Source organism: Oncorhynchus kisutch, linkage group LG27 (genome assembly GCF_002021735.2).
Source record: "Oncorhynchus kisutch isolate 150728-3 linkage group LG27, Okis_V2, whole genome shotgun sequence".
Taxonomy (NCBI): Eukaryota; Metazoa; Chordata; class Actinopteri; order Salmoniformes; family Salmonidae; genus Oncorhynchus; species Oncorhynchus kisutch.
In genome coordinates, this window is record NC_034200.2 from 15,077,840 (window position 1) to 15,100,752 (window position 22,913).

At 43.3% G+C, this 22,913-nt stretch overlaps 1 protein-coding gene across 1 annotated transcript in view; it reads right to left on the minus strand.

Moving 5' to 3' along the window:
* The window catches only part of LOC109872266 (gamma-1-syntrophin), a 62,200-nt gene that overhangs the window by 23,848 nt on the left and 15,439 nt on the right, over positions 1-22,913 (minus strand). Inside the window, exons 2-5 of the mRNA XM_020463444.2 lie at positions 8,603-8,927; positions 7,505-7,559; positions 1,166-1,300; positions 29-85 (exon numbers count right to left, since the gene is read on the minus strand). Of these exons, the coding sequence (XP_020319033.1) occupies positions 29-85; positions 1,166-1,300; positions 7,505-7,531 (219 nt within the window). The 5' untranslated portion in view covers positions 7,532-7,559; positions 8,603-8,927. The remainder of the gene's footprint in view (positions 1-28; positions 86-1,165; positions 1,301-7,504; positions 7,560-8,602; positions 8,928-22,913) is intronic.

Genomic DNA, 22,913 nt, shown 5'->3' on the forward strand with positions numbered 1-22,913 from the left:
ACAACAAATCAATGGCAATCTAAATTACCTTAATGCTCAAGCCAAAACCTCCAATCGTCTGTCTTCTGATGGTTACAGTTCTCTCCTGCAAGGAATCAGATAGATTAAAGAGACCGTGTTTATTATGGCGATACTTAGAGTTTAATTTGACTTTACTTTAAGTTTTACCGTAGATGCAAATGAAAGAATAACAGAGCTGACTGATACACCGTATATATCGGGGCGGCAGGTAGCCTAGTGGTTTGAGCGTTGGACTTGTAACCGAAAGGTTGCAAGGTCGAATCCCCGACCTGACAAGGTAAAAATCTGTCGTTCTGTCCCTGGACAAGGCAGTTAACCCACTGTTCCTAGGCTGTTGTTGAAAATAAGATTTTGTTCTTACCTGACTTGCCTAGTTAAATAAAAAAATACAAGGAAAGTAATAAAAGAAAGGTCCCTTTTTAAATGGTGCTTGATATGAGACATGGGTGTCTCTCCTGTTTCTGTGCATACAGTACGTATCATTACACACTTAATGTAAGTACATCAAGTTAATGTAAGGGCCAGAGCATGTTTGAGTACAACCAGGTACAGGGTGTGTATGCTGGACCAATGAGGTTGAGACATGCTTAGGCATGGACTAATGAGGTTGAGTGTCTGGCTCTTGTTCTGTTTATTGTATAATCTCATCAGTCATGCTCACACCTCACTCTCATGGTTCCAAATTTACAGTAATTCTCGCCTGACATGATGTTGTTCTTGTAATTGAAACACCCTTTAATATGAATGTTGATTTATGGTTTTACAATTGTTTTACAATTGACTGAAGTAGCTCTTACATGTGCATATGGTCATTCACACCCTGTACCATTGTCAATATCTTTATATTGTTACCCCAGATATAGTGTGTGTGTGTGTGTGTGTGTGTGTGTGTGTGTGTGTGTGTGTGTGTGTGTGTGTGTGTGTGTCACCATCTACAGAAGGTATGGGCAACTTTGATGAGGGTGGGGGCCACAAAAAAATCTGAACTCATGATGAGGGGCTGCAGAGGCTCACAGGTCAGCGTATCCACATTCATACCCACACATACAGTCAATGCCGGCCCTAGCCTTTTGGAGTGTCTGTAAAAGAGCCGTATGATGTCAATGCGTGGTATTTTATGTGACAGGCATGGCAGGTTACTTACACTCGAATAAAATGCTTCTCCTGACACGCAGATGACATCTTGCTCTTGAATTGTCAGAATGTCTTTAGCCAAGTGCAGTCGAATACTGAAAGGCTCCTCGTTACCATCTTGCAGCAGATAAACCCCAGTCTTCGTCTGCAAAGTAAATCAGTGGAAAAATAATTTCTCATTCTCCGAATGTCCGAATGAACTGGCCATGAAATGAAATAAAAATGTCATCGAATTGGAAAGGCATTGTAGAGACTTTTGAGTGACACGGAGAACGCCCTATGGACATTTGACAATGGGCTAGGAAAATATCATAATTCATGATCAATTCAGGGAAACCTTTTTTGACCCACTAATGTTTTGCATACATCTTCCATATTATGTTGCAATTCCGTTAAAGGAAGACCAGATAAATATGGACTCACTGATTAAGGTTAGTTCTCAGTCAAATATGTGCTGAACTGGCAGGGTGAGAAATTAGTGTTGAACTTTATCTTAGGCCTGGACATGTTTCAATGTATTCAGCTCCACTAATTAGTGTGAATTGCATAAATGTTTTATGCACTGTGCTATAACATTAATCTGAGCTAAATATATTGTCGTCTAGGCCCTGAAAATTAAACCAGATAACTGCAATGATATGCCTCTTAATAACAGACAAAATAAACAATTAGTTACAATGGTCTAATTTAATATGTCTCCAATGAAATAATTCAGAATCATTTCGTCTATCCGTCTACGATTCTAACATAACGCTCAGTCACCAGATATGCATTTCTCAGTGTTGCGCAAAATAAATGGATGAGAGAAATCATCATCATATCCCGTGATCCATTTAAAACATGATAATCTGCATACATTTGTATTCTGCATAGCCAATTCCCCACCAGCTATTTGGAATGCCTGTCCTGTCCTTGAGACTATGGTTAAGTCTAAATATCTAAATAAGAGAAGCACCTTCACCTGACATGATTACTAATGTAGAGCCAAGCGGGCCAATGTCACTGAGCATCCTTGATAACACACGCAGTAGTGTCACCGAAGGACACATTAGTCACCCGTTTGCATTAGTCACATTAGTCACCAGTATTTTTAGTCAGAAATGTCAGCTCGATTACAGGTAAGGCATCTCAAATAATGATATTTACATGTACTGTATCTAGCTCTGTGTAAAGAAATCATGGCAGCTCAACTGCTGGCATGGCAACTCATAGAATGACATTTACTTGTACTGTACACAAACTGGATGAGTATTATTGAGAGAGAGAGAGAGAGAGCGAGAGAGAGCAAGCTCCACCCTGCTACCACACAGCGGGTAAACACAACTATTTCCTGTGACTGGAAACCAAATGTTTACCTGGCCCACCACTCTACCATGGACTTGAACAGCCTTTATGACCAGGTCCACCTATACAAGGCAGCATTGCCCACCTTCGCCTGGACCCTAAAGGACCCCCCCCCCCCCGGACCTACACATAGAGGACCCAGGCCGAGAGGACTTACATTCAGACCACAACACCACCAGACACATCCACACCTCCACCCCAGCCAATCATCACCCCCCCAAGTCAACCATGCCCACACCCATTTAGGCCCCCTCAGATCAGACCTATGCCCCAGACTCAATAGCCTTAGTTTCTCAAATGACTTCGCAGACAGAGTTCAGTGTGTCAAATCGGAGGGCCTGTTGAATGGACCTCTGGCAGTCTCCATGGGGTACCACAGGGTTCAATTCTCGGGCCGACTCTTTTCTCTGTAAACATCAACGATGTCGCTCTTGCTGCAGGTGATTCCCTGATCCACCTCTACGCAGACGACGCCATTCTGTATACATCTGGCCCTTCTTTGGACACTGTGTTAACTAAACTCCAAACGAGCTTCAATGCCATACAACACTCCTTCCGTGGCCTCCAACTGCTCTTAAACACTAGCAAAACCAAATGTATGCTTTTCAACCGTTCGCTGCCCTCACCTGCCTGCCCAACTAGACTCACTACTCTGGACGGTTATGACCTAGAATATGTGGACAACTACAAATACCTAGGTGTCTGGCTAGACTGTAAACTCTCCTTCCAGACTCATATAAAACATCTCCAATCCAAAATCAAATCTAGAATCGGTTTTCTATTTCACAACAAAGCCTCCTTCACTCACGCTGCCAAACTTACCCTAGTAAAACTGACTATCTTACCAATCCTACCGACTTTGGCGATGTCATTTACAAAATAGCCTCCAACACTCTACTCAGCAAACTGGATGCAGTCTATCACAGTGCCATCCGTTTTTGTCACCAAAGCCCCATATACCACCCACCACTGCGACCTGTATGCTCTAGTCGGCTGGCCCTCGCTACCTATTCGTTGCCAAACCCACTCGCTCCAGGTCATCTATAAGTCTATGCTAGGTAAAGCTCCGCCTTATCTCAGCTCACTGGTCACGATAACAAGACCCACCCATAGCACACGCTCCAGCAGGTATATCTCACTGGTCATCCCCAAAGCCATCACCTCCTTTGGCCGCCTTTCCTTCAGTTCTCTGCTGCCAGTGACCGGAACTAATTGCAAAAATCGCTGAAGCTGGAGACTTACATTTCCCTCACTAACTTTAAACATCAACTATCTGAGCAGCTAACTGATCGCTGCAGCTGTACATAGTCCATCTGTAAATAGCCCACCCAATCTACCTACAGTACCTCATCCCCATATTGTTTTTTATTTGATTTGCTGCTCTTTTGCACACCAGTATCACTACTTACACACAATCATCTGCTCATCTATCACTCCAGTGTTAATCTGCTAAATTGTAATTACTTTGCTACTATGGCCTATTTATTGCCTTACCTCCTCACACCATTTGCACCCACTGTATATACACATTCTATTGTGTTATTGACTGTACGCTTGCTTATTCCATGTGTAACTCTGTGTTGTTGTTTCTGTCACACTGCTTTGCTTTATCTTGGCCATGTCGCAGTTGTAAATGAGACCTTGTTCTCAACTAGCTTACCTGGTTAAATAAAGTTGAAAAAATTTAATAAAAGATGCTAAGCAGGCTCTGCTCGACCAACTCCACACGACCAACAACATTGTTCACTTTATGGAACACAAAGCCTTCACTATCTCATCCTGGAATATCCAAGGCCTGAGGTCATCTGCCATTGGCCTAAAGAGCATGAACCTGGATTCACATTGTCATCCTGGTTTCCCTCTAGGTTACAGAGAGCTGATAGTCCCCTCCACCAAACTACCAGGTTTGAAACAGGGAAGGGACTCAGTGGGTATGCTAATTTGGTATAGAGCAGACCTAACTCACCCCATGAAATTAATCAAAACAGGAACATTCAAAAGGAAATGATCTTAACAAAGGAAAATGTCCTCCTGTGTGCTACCTATATCCCCCTGCTAGAATCACCATACTTTAATGAAGACAGCTTCTCCATCCTGGAGGGTGAAATCAATCATTTCCAGGCCCAGGGACATGTACTAATCTGTGGCGACCTAAATGCCAGAACCGGACAAGAACCTGACACCATCAGCACACAGTGGGACAAACACCTGCCTGGAGGTGACAGCATTCCCTCCCTCATATGCCCCCCCCTAGGCACAACTATGACAACATAACCAACAAAAACGGGTCACAACTCCTGCAGCTCTGTCACATGCTGGGTATGTACAGTCATGGCCAAAATTTTGAGAATGACACAAATATTAACTTCCACAATGTTTGCTGCTTCAGTGTCTTTAGATATTTTTGTCAGATGTTACTATAGAATACTGAAGTATAATTACAAGCATTTCATGAGTGTCAAAGGCTTTTATTGACAATTACATGAAGTTGATGCAAAGAGTCAATATTTGCAGTGTTGACCCTTCTTTTTCAAGACCTCTGTCTGCAATCCGCCCTGGCATGCTGTCAATTAACTTCTGGGCCACATCCTGACTGACAGTCCATTCTTGCATAATCCATGCTTAGAGTTTGTCAGAATTTTCCACCCGCCTCTTGAGGATTGACCACAAGTTCTCAATGGGATTAAGGTCTGGGGAGTTTCCTGGCCATGGACCCAAAATATCAATGTTTTGTTCCCCGAGCCACTTAGTTATCACTTTTGCCTTATGGCAAGGTGCTCCATCATTCTGGAAAAGGCATTGTTCGTCACCAAACTGTTCCTGGATGGTTGGGGGAAGTTGCTCTCAGAGGATGGCGTTGCTCAGAGGATTGGTGTTGCTCCTAACCCGCAGCTGAATCAACTTTAGGAGACGGTCCTGGAACTTGCTGGACTTTCTTGGGCGCCCTGAAGCCTTCTTCACAACAATTGAACTGCTCTCCTTGAAGTTCTTGATGAATCCAAAAATGGTTGATTTAGGTGCAATCTTACTGGCAGCAATATCCTTGCCTATGAAGCCCTTTTTGTGCAAAGCAATGATGACAGAGTGATCTCCAGCCTTGTCCTTGTCAACACTCACACCTGTGTTAATTAACGAGAGAATCACTGACATGATGTCAGCTGGTCCTTTTGTGGCAAGGCCGAAATGCAGTGGAAACGTTTTTGGGGATTCGGTTCATTTGCATGGCAAAGAGGGACTGCAATTAATTGCAATTCATCTGATCACTCTTCATAACATTGTAGAGTATATGCAAATTGCCATCATACAAACTGAGGCAGCAGACTTTGTGAAAATATATATTTGTGTCATTCTCAAAACTTTTGGCCACAACTGTACATAGTCAATGGTAGGCTTCGAGGGGACTCCTTTTTTATCTGTTATTTTAACAGTTAAGTTGACTGAGAACGCATTCTCATTTGCAGCAACGACCTGGGGAATAGTTACAGGATTAATGAGCCAATTGTAAATTGGGGATTATTAGGTGACCGTGATGGTTTGAGGGCCAGATTGGGAATTTAGCCAGGACACCGGGGTTAACACCCCTACTCTTACGATACGTGCCATGGGATATTTAATGACCTCAGAGAGTCAGGACACCCATTTAACATCCCATCCAAAAGGGATATTTTTTAGACCAGAGGAAAGAGTGCCTCCTACTGGCACTCCAACAGCATCTGGTCTCCCATCCAGGAACTGACCAGGACCAACCCTGCTTCGCCTCAGAAGCAAGCCAGCAGTGGTATGCAGGGTGGTATGCTGCTGGCGAGGTACACAATTGTACCTATGATAGGTACACCTATAGCTCATCTCTTGGCAGTAGTACTGTAGACTACTTTATCACTGACCTCAACCCAGAGTCTCCCAGAGCATTCACAGTCAGCCCACTGACACCCCTATCAGAACACAGCAAAATCACAGTCTACTTGAACAGAGCAATATTCAATTACAAGGCATCAAAGCCAAAGGAACTGAGTAATATTAAGAAATGCTATAGATGGAAGGAATGTAGTGTAGAAACCTACCAAAAAACAATTAGGCACCAACAAATTCAATCTCTTTTAGACAACTTCCTGGACAAAACGTTCCACTGTAATAGTGAAGGTGTAAACTTGGCAGTAGAAAATCTTAACAGTGTATTTGACCTCCCAGCTTCCCTATCAAATATAAATATTTCAAACAGAAAACTGAAGAAAATGAACAACAATGACAAATGGGTTGATGAAGAATGCAAATACCTAAGAAAGAAATTGAGAAACCTGTCCAACCAAAAACATAGAGACCCAGAAAACCTGAGTCAACACCTTCACTATGGTTCATCACTAAAACAATACAGAAATACACTATGGAAAAAGAAGGAACAGCATGTCAGAAATCAGCTCAATGTAACTGAAGAATTCATATACTCTAACCACTTCTGGGAAAATTGGAAAACACTAAACAAACAACAACACAAAGAAGGATCTATCCAAAATGGAGATGTATGGGTAAACCACTTCTCTAATCTTTTTGGCTCTATAACAAAGAACAAACAGCAAAAACATATACATGATCGAATACAAATCTTAGAATCAACTATTAAAAACTACCAGAACCCACTGGACTATACATACCTTGACCTAAACATCAGCGCTAAAATGTAAGGTAAGCTTGGACTATGTACAGACTCAGTGAGCATTGCCTTGCTATTGAGAAAGGCCGCCGTAGGCAGACCTGGCCTCAAGAGAAGACAGGCTATATGCACACTGCCCACAAAACAGGTGGAAACTGAGCTGCACTTCCTAACCGCCATCACAGCAGCAAGATTTCTGACCTCTTGTTGTGTTCCAAAGGTTAACACGTGTCAGCTGTTGAGTACGCTGTCAAGTAAAAAATACATAACACTAGTCACCATGGCAGACCAATTTGCTCCAATTATCTTTGCAAAATGCTGAGGGATTGAAAGCTATTCAACTCAAATTGTAGCTACCTCTTCATTTGAAGTCTTGAAATCCATGTGCTATGGCACAGTGAGGGAATCTGCCCTGGAAAAAGAAAGAAGAAAGGAAATTGAATTTGCTTCCTGAACAAAATACCTAGCAGTTAGTCAGGGACATGGTTCTTCTCATTTGTAGTAATAACACAGATTGACCAAGCTCTTCGTGATGGTGTATCCCTTTCCACTTAATATAAACACAAAACCCACCGGCATGGTCTGCCTATTTTCATTAATGTCATGTCGTCCTTAAAGGAATGAACAATTTGAATCCAGAGTAATAGATTTGCATTGCAATTTCACTTCTTTCTAGCAGACTCCTGTGCAGAACCCCATGGATTAATCATGGAGGAAACCAAAGACCATTAAATGTCTATGAATAATTCATAAGCTGAAGGTGAGAACCTAAGTATCTACAGATGTAAGATCTTAATTTGATTACCCTGTTGCAGGAGAACTGTCCATCAATGCAAGAAATGCTATGTATTTGAGGTTTAAAAAGTCTTCTGAAGTTTGTAATTTGACATTTCAGACTTGATTTCCCCTTAGGAACAATGTATCAACTGCCCAAAAAATTTCCATTCATTATAATCCACATAATAATTCACATTTCCTGCTGCTGCATGATTATGTTCCTGCTGTAGAAAACTGGCTCAAATTAAGATCTTAATCTGTACCCTGATTAATGTTTGAATATGGAATCCATTGCTCCTGACTGACTGTGTTACCATATCTGTTACTGTGTTACAGCAGGGCTAATAATTAAAACAGTGAGACACGCGACAACCAAAGCTGATGGACACATGTCTCTGCAGTAACCCAGTAGTACTGCAGTATTAAAACATGCTACAGCTGAAGCTGTTGAAGACAAGTCACAGATGAAGGAGTAGCACAGTTCTGTTCTTTAGTTGTAAAAGAGGTGGTTTGAGACGGAGCCATAAATAAATGGCTCTGGTTTGGGATGAGGATAAATATAAACATGTGTTTCCCTTATCCTCAACTTTGTAATAAACAAACTGCTCTCCTTGAAAATGAATGAATTATACTAAAACAACATTGTGCTAGTGATTTTAGTATATATTCAAGTCTCACCTCAGTAGAAAGGCCTCCGGCTCTTTGTCTGTAGAGGTCTAGCCATCAATCAGGCAGGTGAGCACTGATTCTACCTGTGGCAGAGGAGCTTCCCTGGGCATGGCTGTGGGGGGACTCAGGCTCTCACCTGGAGCTGGTAATGGAGCCTAGCCTATGGTGGGCTTGGTTTTGGACCACTCTGGGCACTGACCGGCCTGGTGTATGGGCTGTTGTTATGGCCAGGTTGTTGTGGCCAAGGTGCTGTCCCAATGGTGGTTAGGGAGTGTGTCTGATGGCAGACTCAGGAGCAGTTCCACTCAGATCCAGACTCAAAGGACCACAAGAGCTGAGATTAGAAAAAGACATAACATTTGAGTCAGTCTGCGAGGTAGTGGGAAACTAGACCATGAGGCTATAAAGGGCTTATCCCCCAAAAGTATATCACAGTAATAACCCATATGGTTTATGTTCTTTAATGGAAGCCTCTCAAACATAATCCAGGTAGAAGCAACGACATGCCACTGGCTTTGAGTAAGGCCAGTGTGTCTATCTATGACTCAACACTATACACGTCAGCTACTACAGCAACTGAAATGACTGAAACACTTAACAAAGAGTGGATTGTAAACTATCATGGTCAAAACATATTGATACAACAGTAGCTAAAATGGGGAGAAGTCTGTCCATAGTAAAGTGCTACTCTACCTTCTTAACAGCACTATCAACAAGGCAGGTACTACAGGCCCTGGTTTTGTTGCACCTAGACTACTGTTCAGTCGTGTGGTCAGGTGCCACAAAGAGGAACTTGGGGAAATTGCAGTTGCCTCAGAACAGGGCAGCATGGCTGGCCCTTAAAAGTACATGGAGAGCTAACATTAATGACATGCTTGTCAATCTCTCATGGCTCAAAGTGGAAGAGAGATTGACATCCTCATTACTTGTTTTTGTAAGAGGTGTTGAAAGGACACCCATGCAAACCCCACAAGACATGCCACCAGAGGTCTCTTCATAGTCGCCAAGTCTAACAGACTATGGGAGGCGCACAGTACTACATACCAGTAAATCCATAACTACATGGAACGCTGTTCCACATCAGGTAACTGATGCAAGCAGTAGAATCAGATTTTAAAAGCAGGTAAAAATACACCTTACGGAAGAGCGGGGATTGTGAAGTAACACAAACATAGGCACAGACACATGCATACAAACACATGATAACATATACTATACTATACTATATACTACTATATACACACGTACACATGGATTTTGCGTTGTAGGTATGTGGTAGTGGAGTATGGGCCTGAGGGAACACACTTAGTGTGTTGTGAGTTCTGTAATGAATGTATTGTAATGTTTTTAATTGTATAACTGGATTCATTTTGCCAGACCCCAGGAAGAGTAGCTGCTGACTTGGCAACAGCTAATGGGGATCCAGAATAAATACAAATACAGATGATATTTCATATTTAGAGAAACCCCCCAATCATGGCCCAAAAACAATTCATCAACACAATCAACACTGATGACGACAAATTCTCGGTGTGATCTAATGGTTTGTATTCCAGACCAATTTATGGGTAAGGGGTAAGAAATCTAAGTGACAATTTGTTTGACAAGCGCAGAGGTTGAATTTCAGAAAACAGTTTGCTACAAAGCGGTGAGAAGTCTCAACTGCTGCAGGTTGTAGGCACCTGTGGGTCTGATATAAATACCTTGCAGCAACTAGATGGCAATTTTACATGAAGTAAAATTGTGGGACTTGCTTTGCCTGTTTAACATTATTTTTGTAGTAGTTGAAGTACATTTAAAAAAAACTTAAAGCAGTTAAATATAGCCAAAGTTAAATGTAATTAAATAATGGGTCAGATTACTTTGATATACTACTATATCAACCTTATTACTTTGGATTGTGGGGCAGTTAGATCACACATTTCATCATAAATAACGACACTCGGACTACTACACTGTTATACACTCTCCTACTGGAATACCACATTGCATTGTCAAAGTTTTAAATAAATAAAATAGCTTTTCACAACATATTTGGACGACAGCGGGATGTTCATGAAGTCCTCTCTGGGCTTGAGGGGGATCCGTGGGAAGAAGGACCCACTGATCGGAAAGGTGGAACTCCTTCCCTCGGAGCACCTCTGCCCCAAGGAGGGACACAGAAGTTAACTGAGCATAGCATACAGTGCAGACCCCTTGAGTTTTTCCACATTTTGTTATGTTACAGCCTTATTCTAAAATGGAATAAATGTTTTTTTCCCCTCATCAATCTACACACAATACCCCGTTTAATTTTTCCATGTTTCAGTTTGTCCCTATTTTTTCAGGTTTTTCACCCTTTACACCATTTACACGTATACGGGTTGAAAATGGCAGATTTAGACACCGATAAAAGCCTAAATTGGAACGCAGTGGCTGTACAATAACATGCTATATGACTTCAGACCATAGGCTCTGCGCTTCACAGCCCTAAACTATATGGATTGTAACTTACAGTCGTTCTGAACTTGAGAAGTTGGCCCCATCCCTCCCATTAATTGGGCAACTTTTGCACATTTTTGTTGACCGAGTGAGGGAAATTCTGTAAATGAAAAGGACTCTATGTATTTTTATAAGATGAGACGTTGAAGATGATTGAAAATACAACTTTGATGTCATACAAGGAAGCCAAACACCTGTGAGTCCAAATGTGCACTTCACATTTCCATATCATAAAGCTCACGTCATATACAGTGTCAGTGTTTATGATGACTATCTTTGGCGTCATACCCTAGGTTATTCTGAACAGAATGAGCATGTGAAGTGTGACTGTGAAGTGTCAACTGTGAAGAAAATTCACGGCAGCACATGCACCTGAATGCACTCATGACTCCTTTCTATGCGCACAAAAATGATGATCTGTTTCCCTGAATTGCATCGTATTTTATAACTTAGCTAGTCATGTTGACAATAGAGCTAGCAACATGCATGCCCCTCCCAACTGAGGATCTGTGTTTTTCAGCCATCTATTTCCTGTGTTTGAGGTGTGCAAAATCCAATTGTCACTTAATTCTTCCTGGATTGATTGCTTTCATTTTACTCCTGCGACTCTTTCATACTCTTTCTTGTTACTGTCGTTTTTTTCTGTTCATGTTTTGACCACAGAAATGTTTGTAAATACCTGTCAAACACACCTCGGCAATGGCTAAAAAGGGCTCAATGGGATACTGTATATTGTCTTTTCGTTAAAGCTATAAGAACGTTAACGCTTCGTCTGGGATTCAACCAATGTTCCCTCAAATTTATTTAGACACAGCAAATTTCAGGTCTTGTGAGCAGAAACTTGAACATTGTCACGACTTCCGCCGAAGTCGGTCCATCTCCTTGTTCGGGCGGCGTTCGGCTGTCGACGTCACCAGTCTTCTAGCCATCGCCGATCCACTTTTCATTTTCCATTTGTTTTGTCTTTGTCTTACACACCTGGTTTCAATTCCCCAATTACCTGTTCATTATTTAACCCTCTGTTCCCCCATGTTTGTTTGTTTGAGTGATCGTTTCTATGGAGCAAATCCCATAACATTTTCACATGGAAATAGCTTTTGATTTTTAATGATATAGTCTACAGTAGCCTACATATGTGGTGTTGTAGCTAGTTAGCTCCCATGCCAAAGTGTTTCTAAACTAATATCTGACTAACTCGGAAATATGAAGCTATTTCAGAATGAAAGTTAACTCGCTAGCGTATCATGCTTTGTGACATTATGTTAGCTAGCTATGCACTAGTTATTTCGTGAGCTGGCTACTCATTCTAAATAGTACAATCTAATCTTTCAAAAACAGTGGCAGCATGTGCAGCAGTGGTCATTTGGTTTTTGACATGAAAAGTAAAATAGGTGGTAAAGTAAAGCAAATGAGATGGCTCCGACAGAGAGGGTTGCCTCACTTCCAGTCCTTAGGAAACTTTGCAATGTACACTACCGTTCAACATTTTGGCGTCACTTAGAAATGTCCTTGTTTTTGAAAGAAAAGCACATTTTTTGTCCATTAAAATAACATCAAATTGATCAGAAGTACAGTGGAGACATTGTTAATGTTGTAAATGACTATTGTAGCTGGAAACGGCAGATTTTTTTATGGAATATCTACATATCTGCCTAGAATGCCAGCATCCCGGAGTCGACTCTTCACTGTCAATGTTGAGACTGGTGTTTTGCGGGTACTATTTAATGAAGCTGGCAGTTGAGGACTTGTGAGGTGTCTGTTTCTCAAACTAGACACTCTAGTGTACTTGTCCTCTTGCTCAGTTGTGCACCGGGGCCGCCCACTCCTTTTTCTATTCTGGTTAGAGACAGTTTGCGCTGTTCTGTGAAGGGAGTGGTACTGTCATGTCTTGTCATATTATGTCTTGTTCCTGTTCTTTCTCTTCACTCTGTCTCCCTCTGCTGGTCGTATTAGGCTACCTTCTCTTTCTCTCCTCCTCCAGCTGTTCCTCATCTCCTCTAACTACCTCGTTCACCCTTTTCCCACCTGTTCCCTTTTTCCCTCTGATTAGGTCTCTATTTCTCTCTCTGTTCCTGCTTCTTTCCTTGTCAGATTCTCGTTTGAGTTTCTCATGCCAGAACCAAACTATCGTCTTGTTTGCCTCACCCTTGTCCCATCCTGTTGGAATCTGCCTGTTCTTCTGATGCTACGTGTGATCAGGTACCTCTGTCCGCTACGACCCGCGCCTACCCAGAGAGACCAGCAGTCTGTCGCCGCAACCCAGCTATTCTCCTCTGCTGCTAAGAAGGGGACTCTTTAGTAAATATCAGAAGGACTTTCTGTTTCATTTGTCGCCCTCTCTGAGGGTTGTCTATTTTGCCATTTTCTACATCTGAAGAGGATCTATGTCTTCCCTGTGTTTTTACATTAAAGGACTCTGTTTTTGTTAAATCGCTTTTGGGTCCTCACTCAAGTGCACAACAGAAGAATCTGACCAAGAATGGACCCAGCGATTTCGGATCCTTTCCACTCAGCCGTCGAGATCCAGGGAGCGATGCTAGGCAGACACGAGCAGGAATTGTCTGTTGCTCGACATGCCGTTGAGACCCTGACCGCCCAAGTGTCCGACCTCACAAGACAGGTTCACCATCTCCGCCTCGATCCACCGGCCACATCCAGGGCTTCCGAATCTCCGGAGCCCAGAATCAATAACCCGCCGTGTTACTCTGGGGAGGCCACTGAATGCCGCTTGTTCCTCACCCAGTGTGATATTGAGTTTTCTCTCCAGCCCAACACTTACTCCAGGAGCACAGCTCGTATCGCCTACGTCATATCTCTCCTTACTGGACGGGCTCGTGAGTGGGGCACGGCTATCTGGGAGGTGAGGGCTGAGTGTACTAACCAGTATCAGGACTTTAAGGAGGAGATGATACGGGTTTTTGATCGTTCTGTTTTTGGGGAGGAAGCTTCCAGGGTCCTGGCTTCCCTATGTCAAGGTAATCGATCCATAACAGATTACTCTATTGAGTTTCGCACTCTTGCTGCCTCCAGTGACTGGAACGAGCCAGCTTTGCTCGCTCGTTTTCTGGAGGGTCTCCGCGCTGAGGTAAAGGATGAGATTCTCTCCCGGGAGGTTCCCTCCAGCGTGGATTCCTTGATTGAACTCGCTATTCGCATAGAGCGACGGGTTGATCTTCGTCACCGAGCTCGGGGAAAGGAGCTTGCGTTCTCCGTTGCCCCCCTCTCCGCATCACTACCATCTTCCTCCGCCGGCTCGGGTGCTGAGCCTATGCAGCTGGGGGGTATCCGCATCTCGACTAAGGAGAGAGAACGGAGAATCACCAACCGCCTCTGTCTCTATTGCGGTTCCGCTGGTCATTTTGTCACTTCATGTCCAGTAAAAGCCAGAGCTCATCAGTAAGAGGAGGGCTACTGGTGAGCGCTACTACTCTGGTCTCTCCTTCAAGATCCTGCACTACCTTGTCGGCCCATCTACGCTGGACCGGTTCGTCAGCTTCCTGCAGCGCCTTGATAGACTCTGGGGCGGAGGGCTGCTTTATGGACGAGACCTGGGCTCAGGAACATGACATTCCTCTCAGACAGTTAAAGGAGCCCACGGCCTTGTTCGCTCTGGATGGGAGTCCTCTCCCCGGGATTCAGCGTGAAACGCTACCTTTAACCCTCACTGTCTCTGGTAATCATAGCGAAACCATTTCTTTTTAAATTTTTCGTTCACCTTTTACACCTGTTGTTTTGGGTCATCCCTGGCTAGTTTGTCATAATCCTTCTATTAATTTGTCTAGTAATTCTATCCTCTCCTGGAACGTCTCTTGTCATGTGAAATGTTTAATGTCTGCTATCCCTCCTGTTTCCTCTGTCTCTTCTTCACAGGAGGAGCCTGGTGATTTGACGAGGGTGCCGGAGGAATATCACGATCTGCGCACGGTGTTCAGTCGGTCCAGGGCCACCTCTCTTCCTCCGCACCGGTCGTATGATTGTAGTATTGATCTCCTTCCAGGAACCACCCCCCCCCCCCCCGGGGTAGACTATACTCTCTGTCGGCTCCCGAACGTAAGGCTCTCGAAGATTATTTGTCTGTAGCTCTCGACGCCGGTACCATAGTCCCCTCCTCCTCTCCCGCCGGAGCGGGGGTTTTTTTTGTTAAGAAGAAGGACGGGTCCCTGCGCCCCTGCATAGATTATCGAGGGCTGAATGACATAACAGTTAAGAATCGTTATCCGCTTCCTCTTATGTCTTCAGCCTTCGAGATCCTGCAGGGAGCCAGGTTTTTCACTAAGTTGGACCTTCGTAACGCTTACCATCTCGTGCGCATCAGGGAGGGGCACGAGTGGAAAACGGCGTTTAACACTCCGTTAGGGCACTTTGAATACCGGGTTCTTCCTTTCGGCCTCGCAAACGCTCCAGCTGTCTTTCAGGCATTAGTAAATGACGTCCTGAGAGACATGCTGAACATCTTTGTTTTCGTCCACCTTGACGATATCCAGATTTTTTTCACCGTCACTCCAGATTCATGTTCAGCACGTTCGACGTGTCCTCCAGCGCCTTTTAGAGAATTGTCTTTATGTGAAGGCTGAGAAGTGCACTTTTCATGCCTCCTCCGTCACATTTCTCGGTTCTGTTATTTCCGCTGAAGGCATTAAGATGGGATCCCGCTAAGGTCCAAGCTGTCATTGATTGGCCCGTTCCTAAGTCACGCGTCGAGCTGCAGCGCTTTCTCGGCTTCGCGAATTTCTATCGTCGTTTCATCCGTAATTTCGGTCAGGTGGCAGCTCCCCTCACAGCCCTTACTTCTGTCAAGACGTGCTTTAAGTGGTCCGATTCCGCCCAGGGAGCTTTTGATCTTCTCAAGAATCGCTTTACATCCGCACCTATCCTTGTTACACCTGACGTCTCTAGACAGTTCGTTGTCAGAGGTGGGCGTGGGAGCCATTCTTTCTCAGCGATCCCTCTCTGACGACAAGGTCCACCCTTGCGCGTATTTTTCTCATCGCCTGTCGCCGTCGGAACGTAACTATGATGTGGGAAACCGCGAACTGCTCGCCATCCGCTTAGCCCTAGGCGAATGGCGACAGTGGTTGGAGGGGGCGACCGTTCCTTTTGTCGTTTGGACTGACCATAGGAACCTTGAGTACATCCGTTCTGCCAAACGACTTAATGCGCGTCAGGCTCGTTGGGCGCTGTTTTTCGCTCGTTTCGAGTTCGTAATTTCTTATCGTCCGGGCTCTAAGAACACCAAGCCTGATGCTTTATCTCGTCTCTTCAGTTCTTCAGTAGTCTCCACCGACCCCGAGGGGATTCTCCCTGAGGGGCGTGTTGTCGGGTTGACTGTCTGGGGAATTGAGAGGCAGGTAAAGCAAGCACTCACTCACACTCCGTCGCCGCGCGCTTGTCCTAGGAACCTTCTTTTCATTCCCGTTCCTACTCGTCTGGCCGTTCTTCAGTGGGCTCACTCTGCCAAGTTAGCCGGCCACCCCGGCGTTCGGGGTACACTTGCTTCCATTCGCCAGCGTTTTTGGTGGCCCACTCGGGAGCGTGACACGCGTCGTTTCGTGGCTGCTTGTTCGGTCTGCGCGCAGACTAAGTCCGGTAACTCCCCTCCTGCCGGCCGTCTCAGACCGCTTCCCATTCCCTCTCGACCGTGGTCTCACATCGCCTTAGATTTTATCACCGGACTGCCTTCGTCAGCAGGGAAGACTGTTATTCTTACGGTTGTCGATAGGTTCTCTAAGGCGGCTCATTTTATTCCCTTCTGCTAAAGAAACGGCCCAAATCATCATCGAGAATGTTTTCAGAATTCATGGCCTTCCTTCAGACGTCGTTTCGGACAGGGGTCCGCAATTCACGTCTCAATTTTGGAGGGAGTTTTGCCGATTGATTGGAGCTTCCGTCAGTCTCTCTTCCGGCTTTCACCCTCAGTCTAACGGTCAAGCAGAACGGGCCAATCAGACTATTGGTCGCATCTTACGCAGTCTTTCTTTTCGTAACCCTGCGTCTTGGTCAGAACAGCTCCCCTGGGCAGAATACGCCCACAACTCGCTTCCTTCGTCTGCGACCGGTCTATCTCCTTTTCAGAGTAGCCTCGGGTACCAGCCTCCGCTGTTCTCGTCTCAGCTCGCCGAGTCCTGCGTCCCCTCCGCTCAGGCTTTTGTCCAACGTTGTGAGCGCACTTGGAAGAGGGTCAGGTCTGCACTTTGCCGTTATAGGGCGCAGACTGTGAGAGCCGCTAATAAGCGTAGAACTAAGAGTCCTAGATATTGTCGCGGTCAGAGAGTATGGCTCTCCACTCAAAACCTTCCCCTTAAGACAGCTTCTCGCAAGTTGACCCCGCGGTTCATTGGTCCGTTCCGTATTTCTCAGATCATTAATCCTGTCGCAGTGCGACTTCTTCTCCCGCGATATCTTCGTCGCGTCCACCCGGTCTTCCATGTCTCCTGTGTTAAGCCCGTTCTTCGCGCCCCCGCTCGTCTCCCCCCCCCCCCCCCCCCCATCCTTGTCGAGGGCGCACCTATCTACAGGGTCCGTAAGATTTTGGACATGCGTCCTCGGGGCCGTGGTCATCAGTACCTAGTAGATTGGGAGGGGTACGGTCCTGAGGAAAGGAGTTGGGTTCCCTCTCGGGACGTGCTGGACCGTTCGCTGATCGATGATTTCCTCCGTTGCCGCCAGGTTTCCTCCTCGAGTGCGCCAGGAGGCGCTCGGTGAGTGGGGGGGTACTGTCATGTCTTGTCATATTATGTCTTGTTCCTGTTCTTTCTCTTCACTCTGTCTCCCTCTGCTGGTCGTATTAGGCTACCTTCTCTTTCTCTCCTCCTCCAGCTGTCCCTCATCTCCTCTAACTACCTCGTTCACCCTTTTCCCACCTGTTCCCTTTTTCCCTCTGATTAGGTCTCTATTTCTCTCTCTGTTCCTGCTTCTTTCCTTGTCAGATTCTCGTTTGAGTTTCTCATGCCAGAACCAAACTATCGTCTTGTTTGCCTCACCCTTGTCCCATCCTATTGGAATCTGCCTGTTCTTCTGATGCTACGTGTGATCAGGTACCTCTGTCCGCTACGACCCGCGCCTACCCAGAGAGACCAGCAGTCTGTCGCCGCAACCCAGCTATTCTCCTCTGCTGCTAAGAAGGGGACTCTTTAGTAAATATCAGAAGGACTTTCTGTTTCATTTGTCGCCCTCTCTGAGGGTTGTCTATTTTGCCATTTTCTACATCTGAAGAGGATCTATGTCTTCCCTGTGTTTTTACATTAAAGGACTCTGTTTTTGTTAAATCGCTTTTGGGTCCTCACTCAAGTGCACAACAGGTACACAGCATTGTACGAGATCTTCAGTTTCTTGGAAATTTCTCGGCATGGAATAGCTTTAATTTCTCAGGACAAGAATAGACTGACGAGTTTCAGAAGAAAGTTATTTGTTTCTGGTCATTTTGAGCCTGTAATCGAACCCACAAATGCTGATGCTCCAGATACTCAACTAGTCTAAAGAAGGCCAGTTTCATTGCTTCTTTCAGAACAGCAGTTTTCAGCTGTGCTAACATAATTGCAAAAGGGTTTTCTAATGATCAATTATTATCCTTTTAAAATTATAAACTTAGATTAGCTAACACAACATGCCATTGGAACACAGGAGTGATGGTTGCTGATAATGGACCTCTGTAAGCCTTGTAGATATTCCATAAAATAACAGACATTCCCAGCTACAATAGTCATTTACAACATTAACAATGTCTACACTGTATTTCGGATCAATTTGATGTTATTTTAATGGACAAAAAATGTGCTTTTCTTTCAAAAACAAGGACATTTCTAAGTGACCCCAAACTTTTGAACGGTAGTGTATATATTCTTATTCCATTCATTTATTTCGATTTGTTTGTATTAGGTAGTTGTTGTGGAATTGTTAGATTACATGTTAGATATTGCTGCACTGTCGCACTGTCACTACACTCGCAATAACATCTGCTAACCGTGTGTATGTGACCCCTACAATTTGATTTGATGTGTATTTATGCTGTTGTTCAAATGCACAGATCAGTTTATATATCTTCTCAAAGAAACCATGGGTAGTTCAATAACTTGCCATCATATTTCTGTTATACTGCTTTGTTGACAACTCCAACCACCTCGCGCCCCGGGTATTCAGCCAATCAGGGGTCGCTGTTGGTTGTGTTCTAAACAAAACAACTACAAGTGTGCTTGCTCTAGTTCCTCAATGGCACAGCTAGAAGAGCTCAAAAAAGCACCTTGTAGTTGAAGACTCTTTTTTGAGTCATAAAAGTGCATTGAAATTACTTAGGAACTGTGCAGACTTTGGAGACAACAGTTAGTCCTCTCACTCTTTTTTTGTCTTACGTTGCAACTACAGCATATTTTCCAGGGTATATTCAGATTTTGTTATCAACAAATGCAGCGAAAAGTACAATAAACGTAAAATGCACAGAAAATACATAGTGTAATGTTTGGATTCAGTCTTGTGTCACAGTGAAGTGTTGTGTCCTCACTTTGGTCTAATCAATTTCCAATCATCTGCAAACTGTTCCATTTCAATTGCTACCATGGTTATGCATATGTTTTTAACATTTCTTCTGTAAGAAACATTTTCATTTAGCACTAAAACATACAGGCCACTACAATTGTAAATGGTTAAACCACATCAGGAGACCACTCTTGAGGTCTGTGAAAAATAGAAGACGTGGATTTATGGTATAGTTACCCTTTAATGCAAGTGTGCACCAGCAAGAGACCATTGTTTGGTTAGCAATGTTTCTGTAGCGCTCATGTGGTTGCAGAGTTCGCAAAACAAATGGCCACTGGATTGATGCAAATAATCATATCATTCTGCCAGGTTGGCATAGCTTACATTTTTTGGGGGGAAAGCCTTTGAATCTTTACCAGAAGGTCTCCATTAGCATAATCGCTAACAGCTACACAAAGTGTAGACATACGCACCAACTACACTCACACACACAGGGGCATTCCTGTGCTGTTTCAAGAAAAATGAAGGAAAATAGATATAACTGTCTTATGATTAACATGGGCAAACTAATTTAGTTGATTTCCGTTCCTTTTTGGCATATTTCTGAATTCGGTTGAACATTTTCACACGTACCAACACACCCGGTGTGATCATTCTACAGTGGTCCCTGTAGTGTACGATCAAACCAGTGTGATTAGAACACGTATTTAGGACATCCAGTTTCGAATGACACAACAATCAGCATTTGAGCTGGCCACACTGTTTTATCAGAAACATGTTGCACAAACACAGTCCTTACAAAGTTATGTCCAGAATGTGAGCAGTTTATTTTTGGATGCAATGTTCAGACATTCACAAAAGTAGCGACAGTATAACACAATCATCCAATCCGGAAAAATGTAGGCTACATTTGTCCTAGCGCTAACTGAGGAAAGATCGACAAAACACAAGCGGTCATATTTTTATAACTGACAGAAACAACAATATTAATTAGCTAATAGCAATTACTATTTATAATTAATCACATCAGGGGGTAAGCTCATCATTGATCGAAATAATTGAGTAAAACACTTTCTAGAACATGTACTCTAAAGATGGGTAGTTTGTGCGCACCGCCATGCTTGTTTTTTTCTCTTGCATCAGCCAAAGACAATAAGAGGAGATTAGAAGAGTTTGGTCTGTTTATAGAATGCGTGTTGAAGGGGGAGTGTCGTATACGATCATCCACTTCCCTTCATTCACTTCCGAAAGTTTCCCCGAAAGATGAGTGAACCATTCATTCACCTCATTATAACATCTTTGGTCTGGCAGATTACGTGACACCCAAAATGCATTGTATAATGTCAACAAACATGGCGCCACACATAGCTGGCAAATAGCTTAACTCATTATAATCAGTACAACCTTCAAAAAAGTATTTTACAAACATCATAGGTATCCATTACAATATATGATATAATCGTTATTATATATTATATTATATTATATAATTATTTGTCACCAGTTATTGAAAATGTGAAAAAAAATTTAAATACATTATGCTCCATACATACATGCTATACAGTTGAAGTCGGAAGTTTACAAATCCTAACATTTATTCCTAGTAAAAATTCCCAGTCTTAAGTCAGTTAGGACCACCACTTTATTTTAACAATGTGAAATGGCAGAATAATAGTAGAGATAATGATTTATTTCAGCTTTTAGTTCTTTCATCACATCACAGAAGTTTACATACACTCAATTAGTATTTGGTAGCATTGCCTTTAAATTGTTTAACTTGGGTCAAACGTTTTGGGTATCCTTCCACAAGCTTCCCACAATAAGTTGGGTGAATTTTGGCCCATTCCTCCTGACAGAGCTGGTGTAACTGAGTCAGGTTTGTAGGCCTCCTTGCTCACACATGCTTTTCAGTTCTGCCCACAAATTTTCTATGGGATTGAGGTCAGGGCTTTTTGATGGCTACTCCAATACCTTGACTTTGTTGTCCTTAAGCCATTTTGCCACAACTTTGGAAGTATGCTTGGGGTCATTGTCCATTTGGAAGACCCATTTGCGACCAAGCTTTAACTTCATGACTGATGTCTTGAGATGTTGCTTCAATATATCCATATAATTTTCCTTCCTGATGATTCCATCTATTTTGTGAAGTGCACCAGTCCCTCCTGCATCAAAGCACCCCCCAACATAATGCTGCCAACCCCGTGCTTCACGGTTGGGATGTTGTTGTTCTTCGGCTTCCAAGCCCCCCCCCCCTTTTCCCTCCAAACATAATGATGGTCATTATGGCCAAACAGTTCTATTTTTGTTTAATCAGACCAGAGGACATTTCTCCAAGACGATCTTTGTACGATCTCTAGGAGACAGAACGCGTTTCCTTCCTGAGCGGTATGATGGCTGCGTGGTCCCATGGTGTTTATACTTGCGTACTATTGTTTGTACAGATGAACGCGGTACCTTCAGTCATTTGGAAATTGCTCCCAAGGATGAACCAGACTTGTGGAGGTCAACCATTGTTTTTCTGAGGTCTTGGCTGATTTCTTTTGATTTTCCCATGATGTCAAGCAAAGAGGCAAAGAGTTTGAAGGTAGGCCTTGAAATACATCCATAGGTACACCTCCAATTGACTCAAATGATGTCAATTAGCCTATCAGAAAAAGCCATGACATAATTTCCTGGCATTTCCAAAGCTGTTTAAAGGCACAGTCAACTTAGTGTATGTTAACTTCTGACCCACTGGAATTGTGATACAGTGAATTATAAGTGAAATAATCTGCATGTAAACAATTATTGGAAAAATGACTTGTGTCATGCACAAAGTAGATGTCCTAACCGACTTAACCAAAACTATAGTTTGTTAACAAGAAAGTTTGTTAACAAGAAATTACAACCTAAGTGTATGTAAACTTTGACTTCAACTGTACATACTGTATGCGCCAACAGTAGAAACGACAACATGATATACAGAAAATAAGGAACTTACTTTGATAGGAACGCACACATTTGAAATGCAATTATTATAAATGTTTTACCATGAGCATGTAGACAGTAAAAAATGTATTCTGTTTTCACAATGTATTTCGACTTTTTTTACACTAAGTCTAACCTGAACAGCAGATCCTCGTTGAAGTCGCCACAGACAATAATTGGTTCAGTGCCATTAAACCAGTGGTATTCAAACAATTTCATCGGAAGTTGTTTTTTACATCATCAGAATTTCTCACAACCCAACCCCACACCAAATTTAATGACACAGCCGTACAATCTGAATTTTCATATCTTATCAAAATGAAAAGAAATCAATACATTTACTAAATAAAATTTTATTTTTCAAAGGATCTTTCTCAACAATGTTATTATAATGGCACATACA